Genomic DNA, 15952 nt, shown 5'->3' on the forward strand with positions numbered 1-15952 from the left:
CGGTTGATAGCCAACTTGAACTTCAATGTTCGACAAATTCTAAAAAAAAACCTAGCTATCGAACGGATGTAACAACAACAAGTGAAAAAAAAGTGACACAGGACAATTGCGTTGGTAGCAATATTGCGATGGATGGATTGAGGTGGTGGAAGAGTTCCCCAGGTAACAATTTGAAGCTGTGCAAACGTATTTATGGCAAAAGGTCGAAAGACAAAATGTCGAAGGACAGAAGGCCGAATTGACAAAAGGTCGAAGGGACAACATGATAGGGAAGAACAGCTTTTGAATAAAAGAAGGCAAAATTTCTGATTTAAATATAAGTACCTATCTAAAGAGTCAATAATTGTTTCAAGAAGAAAACTTGGAAGAACAATCTATAAATTCAAGAAGGAAAAATTCCAAAATAAAATATCAAACTGAATTACCATCAAATACTACATAAGTGCAACTTGCAAGAACAACCTTTAAACAAAAAAAAAGCCTTATATGGAAATAATAGTGGCTGAAATGCATTTGATTTCTACGACAGCACTACAGTGTTTCCCTTAATGGTCAACAAAAAAGACTCTAAAACGAAGTTTTTAGATTGAAGTCAAATTTACTTATTGTGTTCAAAAATTGAAATTAAACACACACATACACACACACACACACACACACACACACACACACACACACACACACACACACACACACACACACACACACACACACACACACACACACACACACACACACACACACACACACACACACACACACACACATACACTTGATTTACAAAACTGCACTTAACTTTTGATAGGAGAAAAAGACATCTCTAATTTTTGATATGTTGTGTATACATGTTTTAGCTTTCAATTGATGCAAAAATTTTGAAAATCGGTGGTTGCCAACATAGTGAAAAAAACGTTTTGGTATAAAAATACAAGATGACAGCCAAAATCAATATGGCCAACCCAGCTTTTAATAACTGAAAATAGTAGCTCTATTTTTCCTCTTTTCAACAACATTTCGTTTTGAGGGGTTTTATTTAGAAATTTTCGAGTTAGAACGGTTTGAATGAGCCCCCTTTTTTCAAAATTGAGAGGTCTGTAAAAATTGTTTTGGCTCTCACTAACGAGAGGTCCATCAATTTGAGTAACCATATGTGTTTTCCTTACTTTTTCGGCAAAGACTTTCAGAAAATCGCCATCTTAAGCAATTTTAAAGACAAGGTGGGCCGGTCTCAGCGAGAATTTCTCACATACAATTTCATAAGCTTGTTTTTCATCGCGACTTTCAATTCACAAAAACATCCTGATGACGTGACCCGTCCACCGTAGCCTCCCGATTTTCGCGGTATGGTGGTTGGTTCTCTCAGCTGCTGATGCAGCTCGTGGTTCATTCGCCTTCTCCAAGTCCCGTCTTCCATCTGCACTCCGCCGTAGATGGTACGCAACACTTTCCGTTTGAAAACTCCAAGGGCGCGTTGGTCCTCTGCACGTAGGGTCCATGTTTCGTGCACATAGAGGACGACCGGTCTAATCAGCATTGGTTAACTTCGTATTACGGCGAACTTTATTCGATCGTAGAGTTCTGCGGAGTCCAAAGTAAGCACGATTTCCTGCCACAATGCGCCTCTGAATTTCTCTGCTGGTGTTGTTGTCGGCGGTCACCAGTGAGCTCAAGTACACGAATTCTTCAACCGCCACGATTTCATCACCGTCGATATAACTTCGGGATGGCGGGCGCGCTGATTCCTCTCTGGAGCCTTTTGCCATCATGTACTTTGCCTTCGACACATTAATAACTAATCCGATTCGCCTGGCTTCACTCTTTAGTCAGATGTACGTTTCCGCCATCGTCTCAAATTTTCGAGCAGTAACATCAGTATAATCAGCGAAACCAAGCAGATAAACGGACTTCGTGAAAATCATACCACTCGTGTTTATCCCCACTCTCCTTATTGTACCTTCTAACGCAATGTTGAACAGCAAACACAAAATACCATCTTCGCACATTACTCGATCCATCGTCGCCCTGATCAATCGTATCAGTTTATCCGGGAATCCGTATTCGTGCTTAATCTCCCATAGCTGGTCTCGATCGATTGTATCATACGCCGATTTGAAATCGATGAACAAGTGATGTGTGGGCACGTTGTATTCGCGGCATTTTTGCAACAACTGACGCATGGTTAGCATCTGGTCCGTTGTAGCGCGTTCACCCATGAATCCAGCCTGATATTGCCCCACAACTCTCTTGCAATCGATGATAGACGGCGGCACAACATTTGAGAGAGTACCTTGTAGGCAGCGCTCAGTAGTGTGATCGCGCGCAATCCAACTTGTCGCCCTTTTTGTAGATGGGACACACGATACCTTCCATCCATTCCTCCGATAATACTTCCTCCTCCCAAATCTTGGTAATGACCCAGTGTAGTCAGTGCTTCTCCACCGTATTTTAGTAGCTCGCTTGGTAGTTGATCTGCTCCAGCGGCTTTGTTGTTTTTCAACCGGCTAACCTCCTCTTTAATCTCTTGAAGGTTAGGGGCTGGAAATCTTTCGTCCTGCGCACGTACTCCTAGATCTGTTACCACGCCAGCTTCGGTGCTTACAACGTTGCCATTGAGGAGCTCATCGTAATGCTGCCGCCACCTTTCGACCACCTCACGCTCGCTCGTGAGAATATTCCCGTGAATATCTCGGCACATGTCGGCTTGTGGCACAAAGCCTCAGCGCGAGCGGTTCAGCTTCTCGTAGAACTTTCGTGTGTCCTTAGCGCGGTACAGCTCTTCCTTCGCTTCGCGATCTCGTTATTCCTGCTGGCGCTTCTTCATCCGGAAGACTGAGTTCTGCCTGTTCAGTGCCTGTCTGTAAAATGCCTCTTTCGCTCTAGTACGGTATTGCAGCATTCTCGCCCATGCTGCATTCTTCTCGTTTTTCAACTGTTCACAATCGCCGTCGTACTAGTCGTTTCTGTGACTCGGAGTCGCGAAGCCTAGTGCTGTAGCCGAGGTACTACCTATGGCGGATCGGATGTCCCTCCAGCCATCTTCAAGTGCAGCTGCGCCAAGCTGCTCTTCCGTTGGTAGGGCCACTGCTAACTGCTGCGCGTAGTCTTGAGCCACTTCTACGTTACGAAGTTGCTCGATGTTGAGCCGCGGCGTTCGACTTTGACGCGTGGTGATAACTGTCGAAAGTTTTGAGCGCATGCATACAGCGACTAAGTAGTGATCCGAATCTATATTCGTACTGCGTATGTGCGCACATTGGTTATATCCGAGAAGAATTTACCGTCGTTTAGAACGTGGTAGATTTGGTTTTCGGTTTGATGGTCGGATGATCTCCAGGGTGATCTTCGGACTACCATACCACGGGAGGCTGCAAAGTTTACGCATCGCTGGCCGTTATCATTCGATACGGCGTGCAGGCTGTTTCGCCCGATTACCGGTCTGTATATTTCCTCCCTTCCTGACATGTCGCCGACAACGATTTTCACGTCACGCGGCGAGCAACCATCGTATGTTTGCTCTAACTGCGCGTAGAACGCTTCTTTCTCGTCATCAGGTCTCCCTTCGTGTGGGCAGTGGACGTTGATGCTGATGTAGTTGAAGAAACGGCCCTTAACTCTCAATATGCACATCCTTGTGTTGATCGTCTGCCACCCGATCACACGTTATCGCATCTTGCCCAACGCTATAAATCCTGTTCCCAATTCATTGGTCGTGCCATAGCTTTGGTAGAAGGTAGCCGCTCGATGCCCGCTTTTCCACACTTTCTGTCCAGTCCAACAAAGTTCCTGCAACGCCACTATGTCGAAGTTGCGGGGATGTAGTTCGTCGTAAATTATCCTGTCACATCCTGCGAAACCAAGTGATTTGCAATTCCATGTTACAAGTTTCCAATTGTAGTCCTTATTTCGTCGCGTGGGTCTTTGCCGATTGTATCGAGTCGTATTTTCTCAACGGTGATTTTTACGGGCGGCTTATTGGGCCTACGCCAACACTCCTGTCTCGCCATCGTGGCGCGGCGATCGTGCCAGAACTGCAGTTCTGTTTAACGTCCCAACCAACACTGGGACGACCACGCTGATGGGGCTACCACCTGGGCGTAGTGCAGCGTTTCTTACACAGCCGCTGGATGCCAGAAAGACTCTGTTTGAGCCGCAACTCCTTGGTGAACAGACGCTCGGGTCGTACCTCCTCAATCTAGCTGAAGTCAGAAGGACAACAGTGCCCAGGCTGCACTACCAGCTAAGCACACAACTCTTAGCTGGCGGTCTTTGTCATCGCTTGACCCGTGGAAGCATCAGGTAGGAACTTGTGAGGACCAGAGCTATGTTGGACGCTCTCCTTATCGACTCACCGTTTTGCAGCCTATAAATTAATCTATGGGAATAACTTGGACTTGCAATCAGACCTCCTGTTTTATGGTAACTCATTTTACATCTACACCACACCGGGCCCCCACCGGATCTCCCCTTACGAGCTTTACTACACCAAATACTTACGAACAAACCTCCTGGTGGATTGCCTGCTCGAAATGCTGCGTATTGACAATGGCACGTACTTTTCCCGCAGAATTGGAGGCCCAATACGGGGTGACGATTTCGATCTTTGATTCGCATGCGTCCACCCTGAAATAAAAAATAAAAACATCGGTAAATCATCCTAACTGAATGGTATCATCTCCCTCTCACCTTCCGGTGCTTTCTCCACTGCTATCCGGCGACGAACCTTGCCTCCTGTTTCCATTCCCATTACCATTCCCATTACTGTTGCTACCATTGGAACCGCTTCCTCCTGCTCCTCCTCCTCCACCGCCACCATTACCGCGCCCATTCGAACTCTGCCGTTTGTCCCGTAACCGTCCGAAGTACGAATCACCACTGCCGCCAAAAGACGACACCGGATCGTTCAACGATCCCGGCACTCCGTAGAGATCCATCAGCTCCGGCAGTATCGTGAAGTCGTCGTCCATCCCCTGGACGTGCCGCTTCCTTTTCCGGTTCGTTTGCAGCGGTGGATATCTCGAAGACATCTCGAAGTCCCCGTACATCCGCTTCATTAGGGCCTTGTTCTCGTCGATGAACGTTTCGATTTTGTCTCTGGAAATAGTTTTGGGATTGGGTAGGATATGGTTAGTAGATTGTTTCATTACAACTCATCAAGAGATTCTTCTTCGAGTAAAACGGCCTACAAGTGGCATGTACTTGTACTACAACTCTAATGTTCATTTGCCTATTAACGACGGTATCCAATCGCTTCCAACATTCAACGGTGGAACAAAGTGAAAGAAGCCAAGCAATCAACGACCTTGCCATTCTATTTAGTCGGAAGAAGTATAGCTTTGCAACGGCCACCCATTCAGCCAAAGGTGACGGTTTGTGTTGGATTGTCACCACCATTGATGATGGTGTGTGCTGCTGGTGACAACGACCGGCGACGACACCGGGGGAGATTGAGAGATCAAGTTTGAGTGGGACAAGATGATTACTTTTAAATGTCGAAAGAATGTCGTTTGTCTCTTTGGAGGAGGGTCGGTACAGATCAATGTTGATTGTTAATCGAAAGAGAATAGTCTCGACAAAGCTATGGTCGCGCAGGTATTCAGCAAGACACTGCTGAGAGTGTTCTATTACTTACATTGGATAACTATTGCCAGCCGTCGGGCAGAACAGCTGATGGTTCTTCTTAACACAAGGAACACCTTTGATCACATCTCCCCGCACGTTGAGACCAAGCGCTACTGATAGGGCCGTCCACCAGATCTGCAAAAGAGAAGCATAAAAGCAAACTCAAATCATTAGCTGCACATTAATATGGGTCGCAACAAATCGATCGCTATAAACTCCCTGCCTCTTAATCGAAACCCGAACCAATATACTCCCGAAACGTGACACAACAGCTGAATCATCAACGGGCTACCGTTTTGGAACGTGCAGAATTCACGCGAGGCGGCTCGTTTGATCGGATTCCTTGGAAGTGCCAAAATAATGTCTCTGAATGCGCGAAAGTCGTGTCACGTTCCATCGCTTGACGTGACAGTTTACGATAACATAAATAAAAAAGCAGTTTCAACCGACGACGTCGTCGTTGTCGTTAGCTCGTCCATTTGAATGACAAAATCAAGTCACGCCGATTGATCTGCACGACCTGTGATCTATGGTACCTGAACACTTCTCAGAAGATCCAACTTTCGTTGGACTTTGCTAGGCTCTCCTATATCTTAATATTCGTTGCTGTGTATCCTACATAAAAATCGTCCAGATGTGACTCGATTGGTAGGTATAGCCAGGTGAAGTAGGTGCGTCCACTTTTGCGCATTAAAATTCACACCCAGTGCCATACATTTGCGGCAACAACGGTATGAGAACAGTTGACAAATTGATTTATTTTGCTATCCTTGCGGTTCGGTTGGATTAGAATGGGAAAACGAGCGATACTTTTCCGTTCTTTGAACGGGAGCAAACCTTGCTAGAATTACGTCATCGGGTTCGAAACATTTGGTAGTCATTGCCTTTCAAATCGGTTGGTTTCTTCTTCAAAATAATATAACTCGAAAGCGGTTTGTTGGATTGATACGATGTTTTCGAAGATGTTTGAGCATATTTAAGGATGAAAAATAAAAATTCAAGAAAAATACAGTTAAAAGTATATGATTATCTTGGACCACTTGGCAAATTTTAAGGATGGAAGTCAGCTTTCCATAGAAACATATTAAAAAACCTTAAATAATCCATCTGGCGGTGATGGCGCCGTATCGTTTATCTAGCTTTTGATATAGAACAATCTTGAGTTTTGAGCCGCCATTTTGGATTTAAGTCCGACAGCTTGGAAATTCTGGTCGCCATTTTTGGACTCCAGCCTTCTTTCCCATACCAGATATTAAATGGTTTCAGAGCCCAAAACTCCATTAAACAGCCACCACTTTGAATTTTGAGACGACATCTTGGATATTCTGGTTGCTATTTTTGAACTCCGGTCGTCTTCCTCATACCAAATATACCCATATGTGTAGCGGACCTGATGTGATGGTTTGAACACTTGACAAACTCACAAAAACTCACGCCTTCGGAAGGAAAGTAAAGTGTGGGTCCCTAGATGAAGTAGCATAGGGCTAAAAATCTCGTTAATACAGATAAAAAAATATACCCATATTGAACGGTTGATGAGCCAAAACCTCCCTTAAACAGCCGCCATCTTGAAATTTACGCCGCCATCTTGAATTAGAGACGCCATATTGGATATTTTGGTCGCCATCTTGGATATTTTGTTCGTCATGGCCTAAAACTCCATTAAACAGTCGCCATCTTGAATTTTTAGACGCCATCTCGGATAGTTTGGCCGCCATCTTGGATATTTTAATCGTTATTTTTGGACTTCAGACATCTTTCCAATATCAAATATACACATATTGCATGGTTTTAGAGCCTAAATCACCATCTTGAAAGTTGAACCGCCATTTTGGATATTCTGGTTGCCATTTATGGACTACCATACCATACCAAATATACCCATATTTCTTGGTTTTAGATCCTAGAACTCCATTAAACATTCGCCATCTAGAATTTGGAGCCGCCATCTTGGATTTTAAACCGTCATCTTGGATATTCTGGTCGCCATTTTTGGACTCCAGACATCTTTCTCATACCAAACATACCCATATTGCATGGTTTTAGAGCCTAAAATAGAGCCTAAAACTCTATTGAACAGCAACCATCTTGAGTTTGGAGACGCCATCTTGAATTTCGGGGCGACATCGTGGAATTTCTAGTCTACAGTGTTCATTTCCACATAAAATTCGTCATCCATGCTAAATGTTTTTTTAGACAGACACGGACACGTTCAATGCTTCCAGTGAGCTATTTGCTCTTTGAAGGAAGCACGACACTAGACAACGGACTAGCATGCAACGCCCAGTGGCACAGCCGAAAACTTTTCCTGACAGCTGCGGCGGGAATCGAACCCGCGCTCCTTAGCACGATGCGACTAAAGGCTTGGTGACCTTAGCCACACGACCACGAAGCCAATGTTACAAAAATCGCCAAAATTTGATATGTCGCATGATGGGGTTTGGTTGAGTTTTATATACGGCCAGTTACACCGGTGCTGGTCCGGATCACTGAAACGCCCATAGGTCCGGAACGCTTTGACCGATCGGAATCATTTTAACAATGCTGTAAAATGCCGGTTCGATTCGAGCTATAATCCGAAAAATCGGCCAATGGGAAGTGCCTTTAAAATGAGTGAACTTTTTTTGCGCACGGACATGCTCACACATACATACACACATACAGACATCATCTCAATTCGTCGAACTGAGTTGATTGGTATATGTGACTTGACCCTCCGAGCCTTCTATCAAAAATTCGTTTTTTGAGTGAACATATAGCCTTTCAGTACACGAGAAAGGCAAAAAACGAAAAGCAAGGCTTTTGAAATTTTAATTAAATGACAGCTAACATACATACATCCTCAATGAATATTACTCCCAGTGCCTTTTTTTTATTTTTAGAAGTCCTAATTATCATCAAACATCTTTGAAGGCATCATTTAAATCCAACAATCCATTTTCGGGTTATATTTTTAAGAAAAATATTTAAAGGTTTTTTCATACTCCCTTTTTAAAAGTAAGGTGAAGAATATCACAAAACAAATAACACGAAAAACATTTTCAGATGTTTGCTTCCATCCATGAGCAAAATTTCAATTGAGTTAAAAAAGGTTGCGTCTTAGCGGTTCGTGCGTTGAACTAGAAATACTCTACATATTCTAGTAATTTAATACTAAAACTCGGCGCTTCGCTACATCGGCAATTATTTTTGCAGTGATCGATTTTTGATAATGCATGTCATCGTTCAGTGAAATAAATTATGAGGCTTCAAAGAACCTCATGCGGTTCAGAAGGTGCCATGAGGTCTCAGGGGCGTTCAAAGACCCAGGAGATTTCAAAGACCTGTGAACGGTTTCACAAGGAGTTTCAATGGGTTTCAGGAGGTATCTCACGGACGTTTCAGGGGATCTCAGTGGCGTTGCAGAGGCCTTTAGGGCATTTCAGAGGGGTTCAGGGTCGCCAAAGTAAACCGTGCCTTCTTCTGTAGCTGTTATCCGCCTCCACGGTGGCCGATCGAGCGATTCACGCAGATTCTGGACTGTATGACGTGCTAACAGGGCGAGGGACGGTGTTAATAGCGGGTGACTTTAATGCCTGGGCCGTGGAATGGGGAAGCCGTTTCAAGAACCAGCGGTGTCAGATCCTGCTAGCGACACTGACCATACTAGATGTCGATCTGAATAATTCGGTATCACGAGTACCTTTAGTCGGAACGGTGCGAGGTCGATAAGTAACGTTACTTTTTGCAGCCCTGGTTTAAGAAGTAGTTCTAACTGAAAAGTAGACGATAGACGATAGCTACACTCACAGCGACCACCTGGCGGTTCGCTACAGTATCGACTACAGCAGGCAGCGGATAGAGGAAGGGGCGGCTAGACCAAATTCAAGCCCTCGTAAATGGAAGACATCATAAGGGGTATTTAGGGAGCCGCTCCGCCGTGAGCGAAACCTACTTGGTTTAGACGGCGACGAGCTGGTAGCGGTGCTCTCACCTGCGTGTGATGCTACCATGCCTAGGCGAGTCCACCCTAGAAATGGGAGGCCATCGGCTTTCTGGTGGACCGGCGCGATTGCGGACCTGCGCCGCGCCTGCCTACGGGCTAGGCGGCGGTTGCAGCGAGCACGATCTGAGGAAGAGCAAAACGAATGGCGGGTGGTGTTCGTCACTGCAAAATTCGCGATATTATTGCCAGAGGCGGGGAAACCACCCAGAGACTCGTTTGCATATTGACCAATATGCTTGATCGACACGGCGGGGAAGGTGTTCGAAAAGATCATCCTCAATAGAATGTTGAGGCACATCGTGGAATTGATTTCTCGAATAGCCAGTACGGCTTCCGGAAGGGGAGGGCGACCGTAGACGCTATCCTGTTGGTTACAAAAACCGCCGAGATAGCGTTCCAGCGTAAAAGAACCCCTTCTGTGCAGTAGTGATTCAGGATGTAAGTGACGCGTTCAATAACGCCAGTTGGCCGGCTATTGCCAATGCACTCCTGCGTCTAGGGATACCCGTGTACATGTACGAGATTCTCGGAAGTTACTTTCAGAATCGAGTACATATTAGTTTACGACGCATAGGTGGGTTGGAAGTTCTTTTAGATAACCTCAAGAGTCCCTCAAGGTTCCATCCTGGGTTCGGTGTTGTGAAATGTCATGTACAATAAGGTCTTGGGGTTAGAGTTCTCGGTAGATCAGGTATCAGAAGGATGGCTCCAGAGACATCGGATATATCCTCCTTTTGGGACAATTGTGCCATAAAAAACGCCTCTAAAACCCCTACAGAACCTACATGAAATTCACCTAAGAGCCTATGAAGTCCCCTAAAACCTCTGTGAAATCTCCTGAAACGCCCTGAATCGCCCTGAAACACATTGAAACGCATTGAAACACTCTGAAACGCTCCGAAACGCTTCTAAAATACCTATGAAACTTTCATAAAATTTAGCTGAGTGCCTCTGAAGCCCCCTAAAACCCCTGCGAATCCTCCTGAAGCGCCCTGAAACGCGTTGAAACGCCTTAAAACGTTTTGAAACCCCTCTGAAACCCCCATTAAACTCTGTGAAATTCACCTGCGAGGCTCTGAAACCCCCTTAAGGCCCCTTAAACCTCCTGAAACGCATTAAAACGCCCTGAAACGCTTTGAAACGCCTCTTAAACCCTTTTCAAATCTGCGTTAAAATCACCAGAGAGCCTCTGAAACCCCTAAAACCCTCCTGAAATCTCCTGGCCCTGAAACTCTTTAAAACGTCCTGAAACGCCTTAAATCGCTTTAAAACGCTTTGAATCGCTTTGAAACGCCTCTTAAGCCCCTATAAAACCTCCGTGAAAATCACCTGAGAGCCTCTGAAGCCCCCTAAAATCCCTGTGGAACCTCCTGAAATACCCTGAAACGCCCTGAAACGCATCGGAACGCCTTAAAACGCTTTGAAACACCTCTGAAACCCCCATGAAAACTTCGTGAAATTCACCTGCGAGCCCCTTAAGCCCCCTCAAACTCGCCGGAATCCTCCTGAAATGCACTGAAACGCCTTAAAACGCTTTCAATCGCTTTGAAACGCCTCTTAAATCCTATGAAACGCCTCTTAAACCCCTTTAAACGCTGCAAATCACTTTCAAACGCCTCCTAAACCCCTATAAAACCTCCCAGACATTCACCTGCGAGCCTCTGAAGTCCCCTTAAGCCCCCCTTGAATCACCTGAAACACACTGAAACGCATTAAAACGCCATGAAACGCCCTGAAACGCTTTGAAACGCCTTTAACCTTCCGTTAATCGCGCTGTTGTACTTTGTACAACACATGAAAATTATCGACTATTACTTTGAAACCATCTTTTCTATCGATGTCAACCCCAAATGTATTCTACAGGAATCTTATTTGGAATATTATTAGACCTTTTTTGAAAACAGTATAACTCCTTATAATGCGAAAAATTGAAAATCGCAATATGAAGAACGTACTATATTTAAGATAAGATAGACAGTTGAATGTGAATTAGAGTATTACAAAATCTAAATGATCTAGAAATATAGTGTCTTCGGCAAAGTTATATCAAGGGATATCAAGGGCCTTCACGAGGTGATCTGAGAAATTCAAATTTCAACCGATAGACGGCGCTAGTGAGCATGTAATTTTTGTATCCCATATAACTCAGGATCCTGAGTACTTAGAAAAATGGTGTCTTCTGCAAAGTTGTTTAGTAGATCAAACACTAACTGATGAAGACAAGTATGATGTGGAATTCCACATCCAGGTGGCGCAAGTGAGTACTCAAATATTATAACTCATATATCTCGAGATCCTGATTACTTAGAAAGAGCAAAGTTCAGCAAAGTTGTTTAGTAGATCGAACACTAACTGATGGAGAGCCGTATGATTTGAAACTCCACATCTAGGTGGCGCCAGTGGGTATTCAAATTTTATAACTCATATGTCTCAGGACCCTGATTACTTAGAAAGATGGTGTCTTCTGAAAAGTTGTTTAGTAGATCAAACACTAACTGACAAAGACAAATATGACGTGCAATTTCATATCCAGATGGCACTAGTGAGCATTCCCATTTTATACCTCATATATCTCAAGATCCTGATTACTTAGAAAGATGATGTCTTCGACATTGTTGTTTGATGGATAAAGGATGGATGTACTTATCCCGTGACATTGACAACCTTGAGATAGAGTATATTGAAATACGACGGTCAGATATTGAATATTTTACTAAGCGCTTTAACTTCATGTAAAATTAATCAATCATGTGCAAATTTAAACAAATTATAATCAACTAGTTGTGTAATTTTCAAATTTTGAAAACTTTCGGAAGCATAAAAATTTACAGCTCGTTGATTTTTTTTCTAGATGAATAATAACACGTTCATGCTTTTGCAAATTTACAACTAGCGTCTTCTGGTGGCAGAAGCACGAATCAAATGGTCAATCAACTGAAAACCCTTGATCTGCCAACCAACCTTGCCAAAGATATCAACTTCCCAGGTAATCAGACTCGGAGATATATAAGATATAAAATTTGCATACTCATTAGCACCATTTACTGGCGAAATATTGATTTCAACGACCCCCAACTTTGCCGAAACCACCATCTCTTTTCTAGTAACCAGGATCCTGAGAACTATTGCATGTACATTTTTTATTTTCACTATCGTCATCTAGTGGTGAAATTCCGATTCAAACGGACAACTATCTGTAAGTTTGCGATCTTTTAGAAGGTCGGCACGAGAGGTAACTTTTCCTCCATTTGGTCTTTGATCTACCAAACAACTTTGCCGAGGACAAAATTTTTCTGAGTAAAGTGGAGCTTCGTGGCCGTTCGGTTAGCGTTACCAAGCGTGAAACCGCACCATGCTATCCACTGGTGCATGTAATGTATGTCGTGTCCATGGTCTAGTGTTAAGTTCTGTTCAGTCTGTACAGTCTCTGGCTGAAGACGGTGCCCCGTGCCTTTTTAATCGGGATCCTGAGCTACATGAGGTTAAAATTTTACATGCTCACTAGCGCCTTCTAGTGGTGGCATTTGAAATCAAACTGTCACTCATCTATAAGCCCTTGATATACCAAACATCTTTGCCGAAGACACTATCTGTCTAAGTAATAAGGGTCCAGAGATATATAATATATAATATTTACGTGCTCACTAGCGCCGCCAAGTGATGAAATTTCAAACTAAACTGCGAATCATCCGTAAGTACTTGACCTACCAAACAACTTTGTCGAAGACACCATCTTTCTGAAGTTATCAGGTTCCCGAGATACATAAGATATAAAGTTTATTTGCTCACTAGCGCCGCCTAGTGGTGGAATTTCCAATTAAACGGCCAATAATATGTAAGCTGTTTACCTACCAAACAACTTTGCCGAAGACACCATCTTTCTAAGACATCAGGATCCTGAGATATAAGATATAACATGAAATTGCTCACTAGCGCCGCCTAGTGGACGTTTTACGAATCAACTTTGTCAGCATCAAGTAGTCCATGAAGGTTACAACAACTTTGCCAAAGACAGTCTTCCTCTAAACAATCACGATCCTTAGATATTTCAGAATGTATGGGTGTTGTACAAAGTACAACGCGCGACTGCTCGCGTTACAAAAATTGGCGCGAGTACTGAAAGGTTAAAACCTGAGACGAGACTCGCGAAGACGGTCTTCTTTTTCTCCACTTTGTTATTTTTTTCTTCTTCCTATCTGTGTTGACATTATGTTTTGGGCTGGTGGTTCAAACACGTACGTGACCGCATCACCTCACATGCAGTGTGACTGAATCCCATTCACGCACAAAATCATGTTGAGGTGAAATTTTGCATCGCCAACAATCGCCAAGCAAAGTTATCATTGGAATATTTTGTTTTCAATTTATTTTTGACAGTACAGGAGAAGAAAACGCTGCTCGGAGTGAATTTTGTCTTCAGAATTTATCTCGGATAGCAATACTTTACTCGTTTTAGGTAACGTAATCAAACGGGCTACAACTGACAGCTCAGTTGGGCTGCACTTGACGTTGCTTTTTTTCCTCTTCGCGAGTCTCGTCTCAGGTTAAAACCCCTTTTTAACCTCCGTCAAATTACCCTGCGACCCTCTGAAGGTACCCTTAAACCTCCTGAAACCACCTGAAAGGCCATGTAACGCCATGAAACACATTGAGACACCTTGAAGTGCTTTGAAACGATTCTGAAACCCCCATGAAACCTCCGTGGAATCTCCGTGAAACTCACCTAAGAGTTTCTGAAGTCCCACAAAACCTCTCTGAAACCTCCTGAAATGCCTCTGAAACATTAAATCCATGTGAAATGTACCTGAAAGTCTCTGAAGCCCCCTATAAGCCCTCTGAAACCTCCTGAAACGCCTGGAAATGCCTCTGATACTTGGGCGTGATGATCGACGATAAGCTCACCTTTGGTAGCCACGTCAAACACGCCTATAAATGTGATGTTGAGCAAATAAATGTATGTATGTATGGTAAGTCAGTGAGAAACCTGGAATAACCTGCATGATACCACTGGATTGAGGAAAAATTACCCAATCTTCTCGAGCATTGAAACATGGAATCCTAAAATGAAATCCTAAAATAATAGAAAGGAATCTAGACAATTCTCTCTCTATTCTTTTTCAAAACTGTAAAGGTGCATCTAGATATTAAGCGTAAGCTCTTAAGACGTTGTCTGGTTCATTGAACTTTTGATTTGAATATTGTTTGAAGAATCAAAACAACATTCCACAACACGAAGAACATCCATTTTGACAACAGATAAACCTGTTTAGATGTCTCATAGCGATCAACGTAGCATCCAATCAGTCACCTCCAAACTTCGCTATCCAACACCTTCGCATGTTTTGATTTTTGCCTAATGTATATTTCAGAAAGTTTTCTCGATGCTTCTTGCAACCGAACTAAACTAGGCATCGATCAGCTACAACAGTTGATCAGCGTTGGAGTCAGACATCCATTTGCTTTCGGCTCCAAGGTGGGGGAGTTGATCGTCCGTTGTTGTTGGTCGGAAGCCCAAATATCACCGAAGCAGTGTGAATGCGATTAAAATGTCAATGAACGCTGTCTGGCCGCTGGTTGTGTCAGGCCTGGTTAAGTGTCTTGCTGTGCCAAAAGTATGATTAATGAACTTCTGATATGGGGTCCCGAGTACGGAAGAATGAGACAATTGGAACTTCTGGTTCTGTTTCAATTTTACGTAAGAAGTTTAGGAAAATAGAAATCAGAAACCAGAAAGTTTTCAATTCAAACATGAACTTGATCGAAGTGCAATGTTGTCCTAGTATGTCCTTCTAATCGGGAGCGCATTTGGGAACTCGGTCCACAACACGAGAAGACGATTAGCATACCCTGGTGGTGTGTTTCTTCTTAGGTGCTAATTCTATGCGAAAGGTCAGGTACGACTTGAAAACATATGTGAGACATGAAACTGGTTGTGCTGTGATGTCATGAGGAAAAAAGTTAATTAATATCAATCAACATGTTCGAAACGACCGCATTCGAACTGGAACATCCCCACCGTTGCATAAGAGAACTTTTCGGTGTGAATGCCAACTCGAGAGAGAAATATTAATCACCCCTTACGAGTCGCGCCCCATTCGAATGCGACCGGCCAAGCTTACCCACCACCATCGCACCGTCACTACTGACTGCTGTGACAGATTTAAATATGCCAATTTTTTATGCAAATCAACTGCGCTGCGGCGCGTCAAGAATGATTATTGCGATGCCGACTGAACTTCAACTGACGTTGAAATTAATCAGCTGGAATTTCACCCGCGCGCGAAGCGAAGTGCTCCGGTCCGATCAGAATCGGTTTTGGTTCCTGAAACCGGTTGTCCAAGTTTTTCG

The 15952-nt window shown here is 43.8% G+C and overlaps 1 protein-coding gene and 1 long non-coding RNA gene across 2 annotated transcripts in view; one reads left to right on the forward strand and one right to left on the reverse strand.

Moving 5' to 3' along the window:
* The window catches only part of LOC134287712 (uncharacterized), a 582424-nt gene that overhangs the window by 195606 nt on the left and 370866 nt on the right, over positions 1 to 15952 (forward strand). The gene's annotated exons all lie outside the window — the stretch shown is intronic.
* Positions 1 to 15952, reverse strand: part of LOC109419928 (protein spaetzle 3) — a 35537-nt gene that overhangs the window by 3105 nt on the left and 16480 nt on the right. Inside the window, exons 3-5 of the mRNA XM_062850282.1 lie at positions 5630 to 5754; positions 4684 to 5091; positions 4495 to 4620 (exon numbers count right to left, since the gene is read on the reverse strand). Of these exons, the coding sequence (XP_062706266.1) occupies positions 4495 to 4620; positions 4684 to 5091; positions 5630 to 5754 (659 nt within the window). The remainder of the gene's footprint in view (positions 1 to 4494; positions 4621 to 4683; positions 5092 to 5629; positions 5755 to 15952) is intronic.

This window comes from Aedes albopictus, chromosome 2, assembly GCF_035046485.1.
Source record: "Aedes albopictus strain Foshan chromosome 2, AalbF5, whole genome shotgun sequence".
NCBI lineage: Eukaryota > Metazoa > Arthropoda > Insecta > Diptera > Culicidae > Aedes > Aedes albopictus.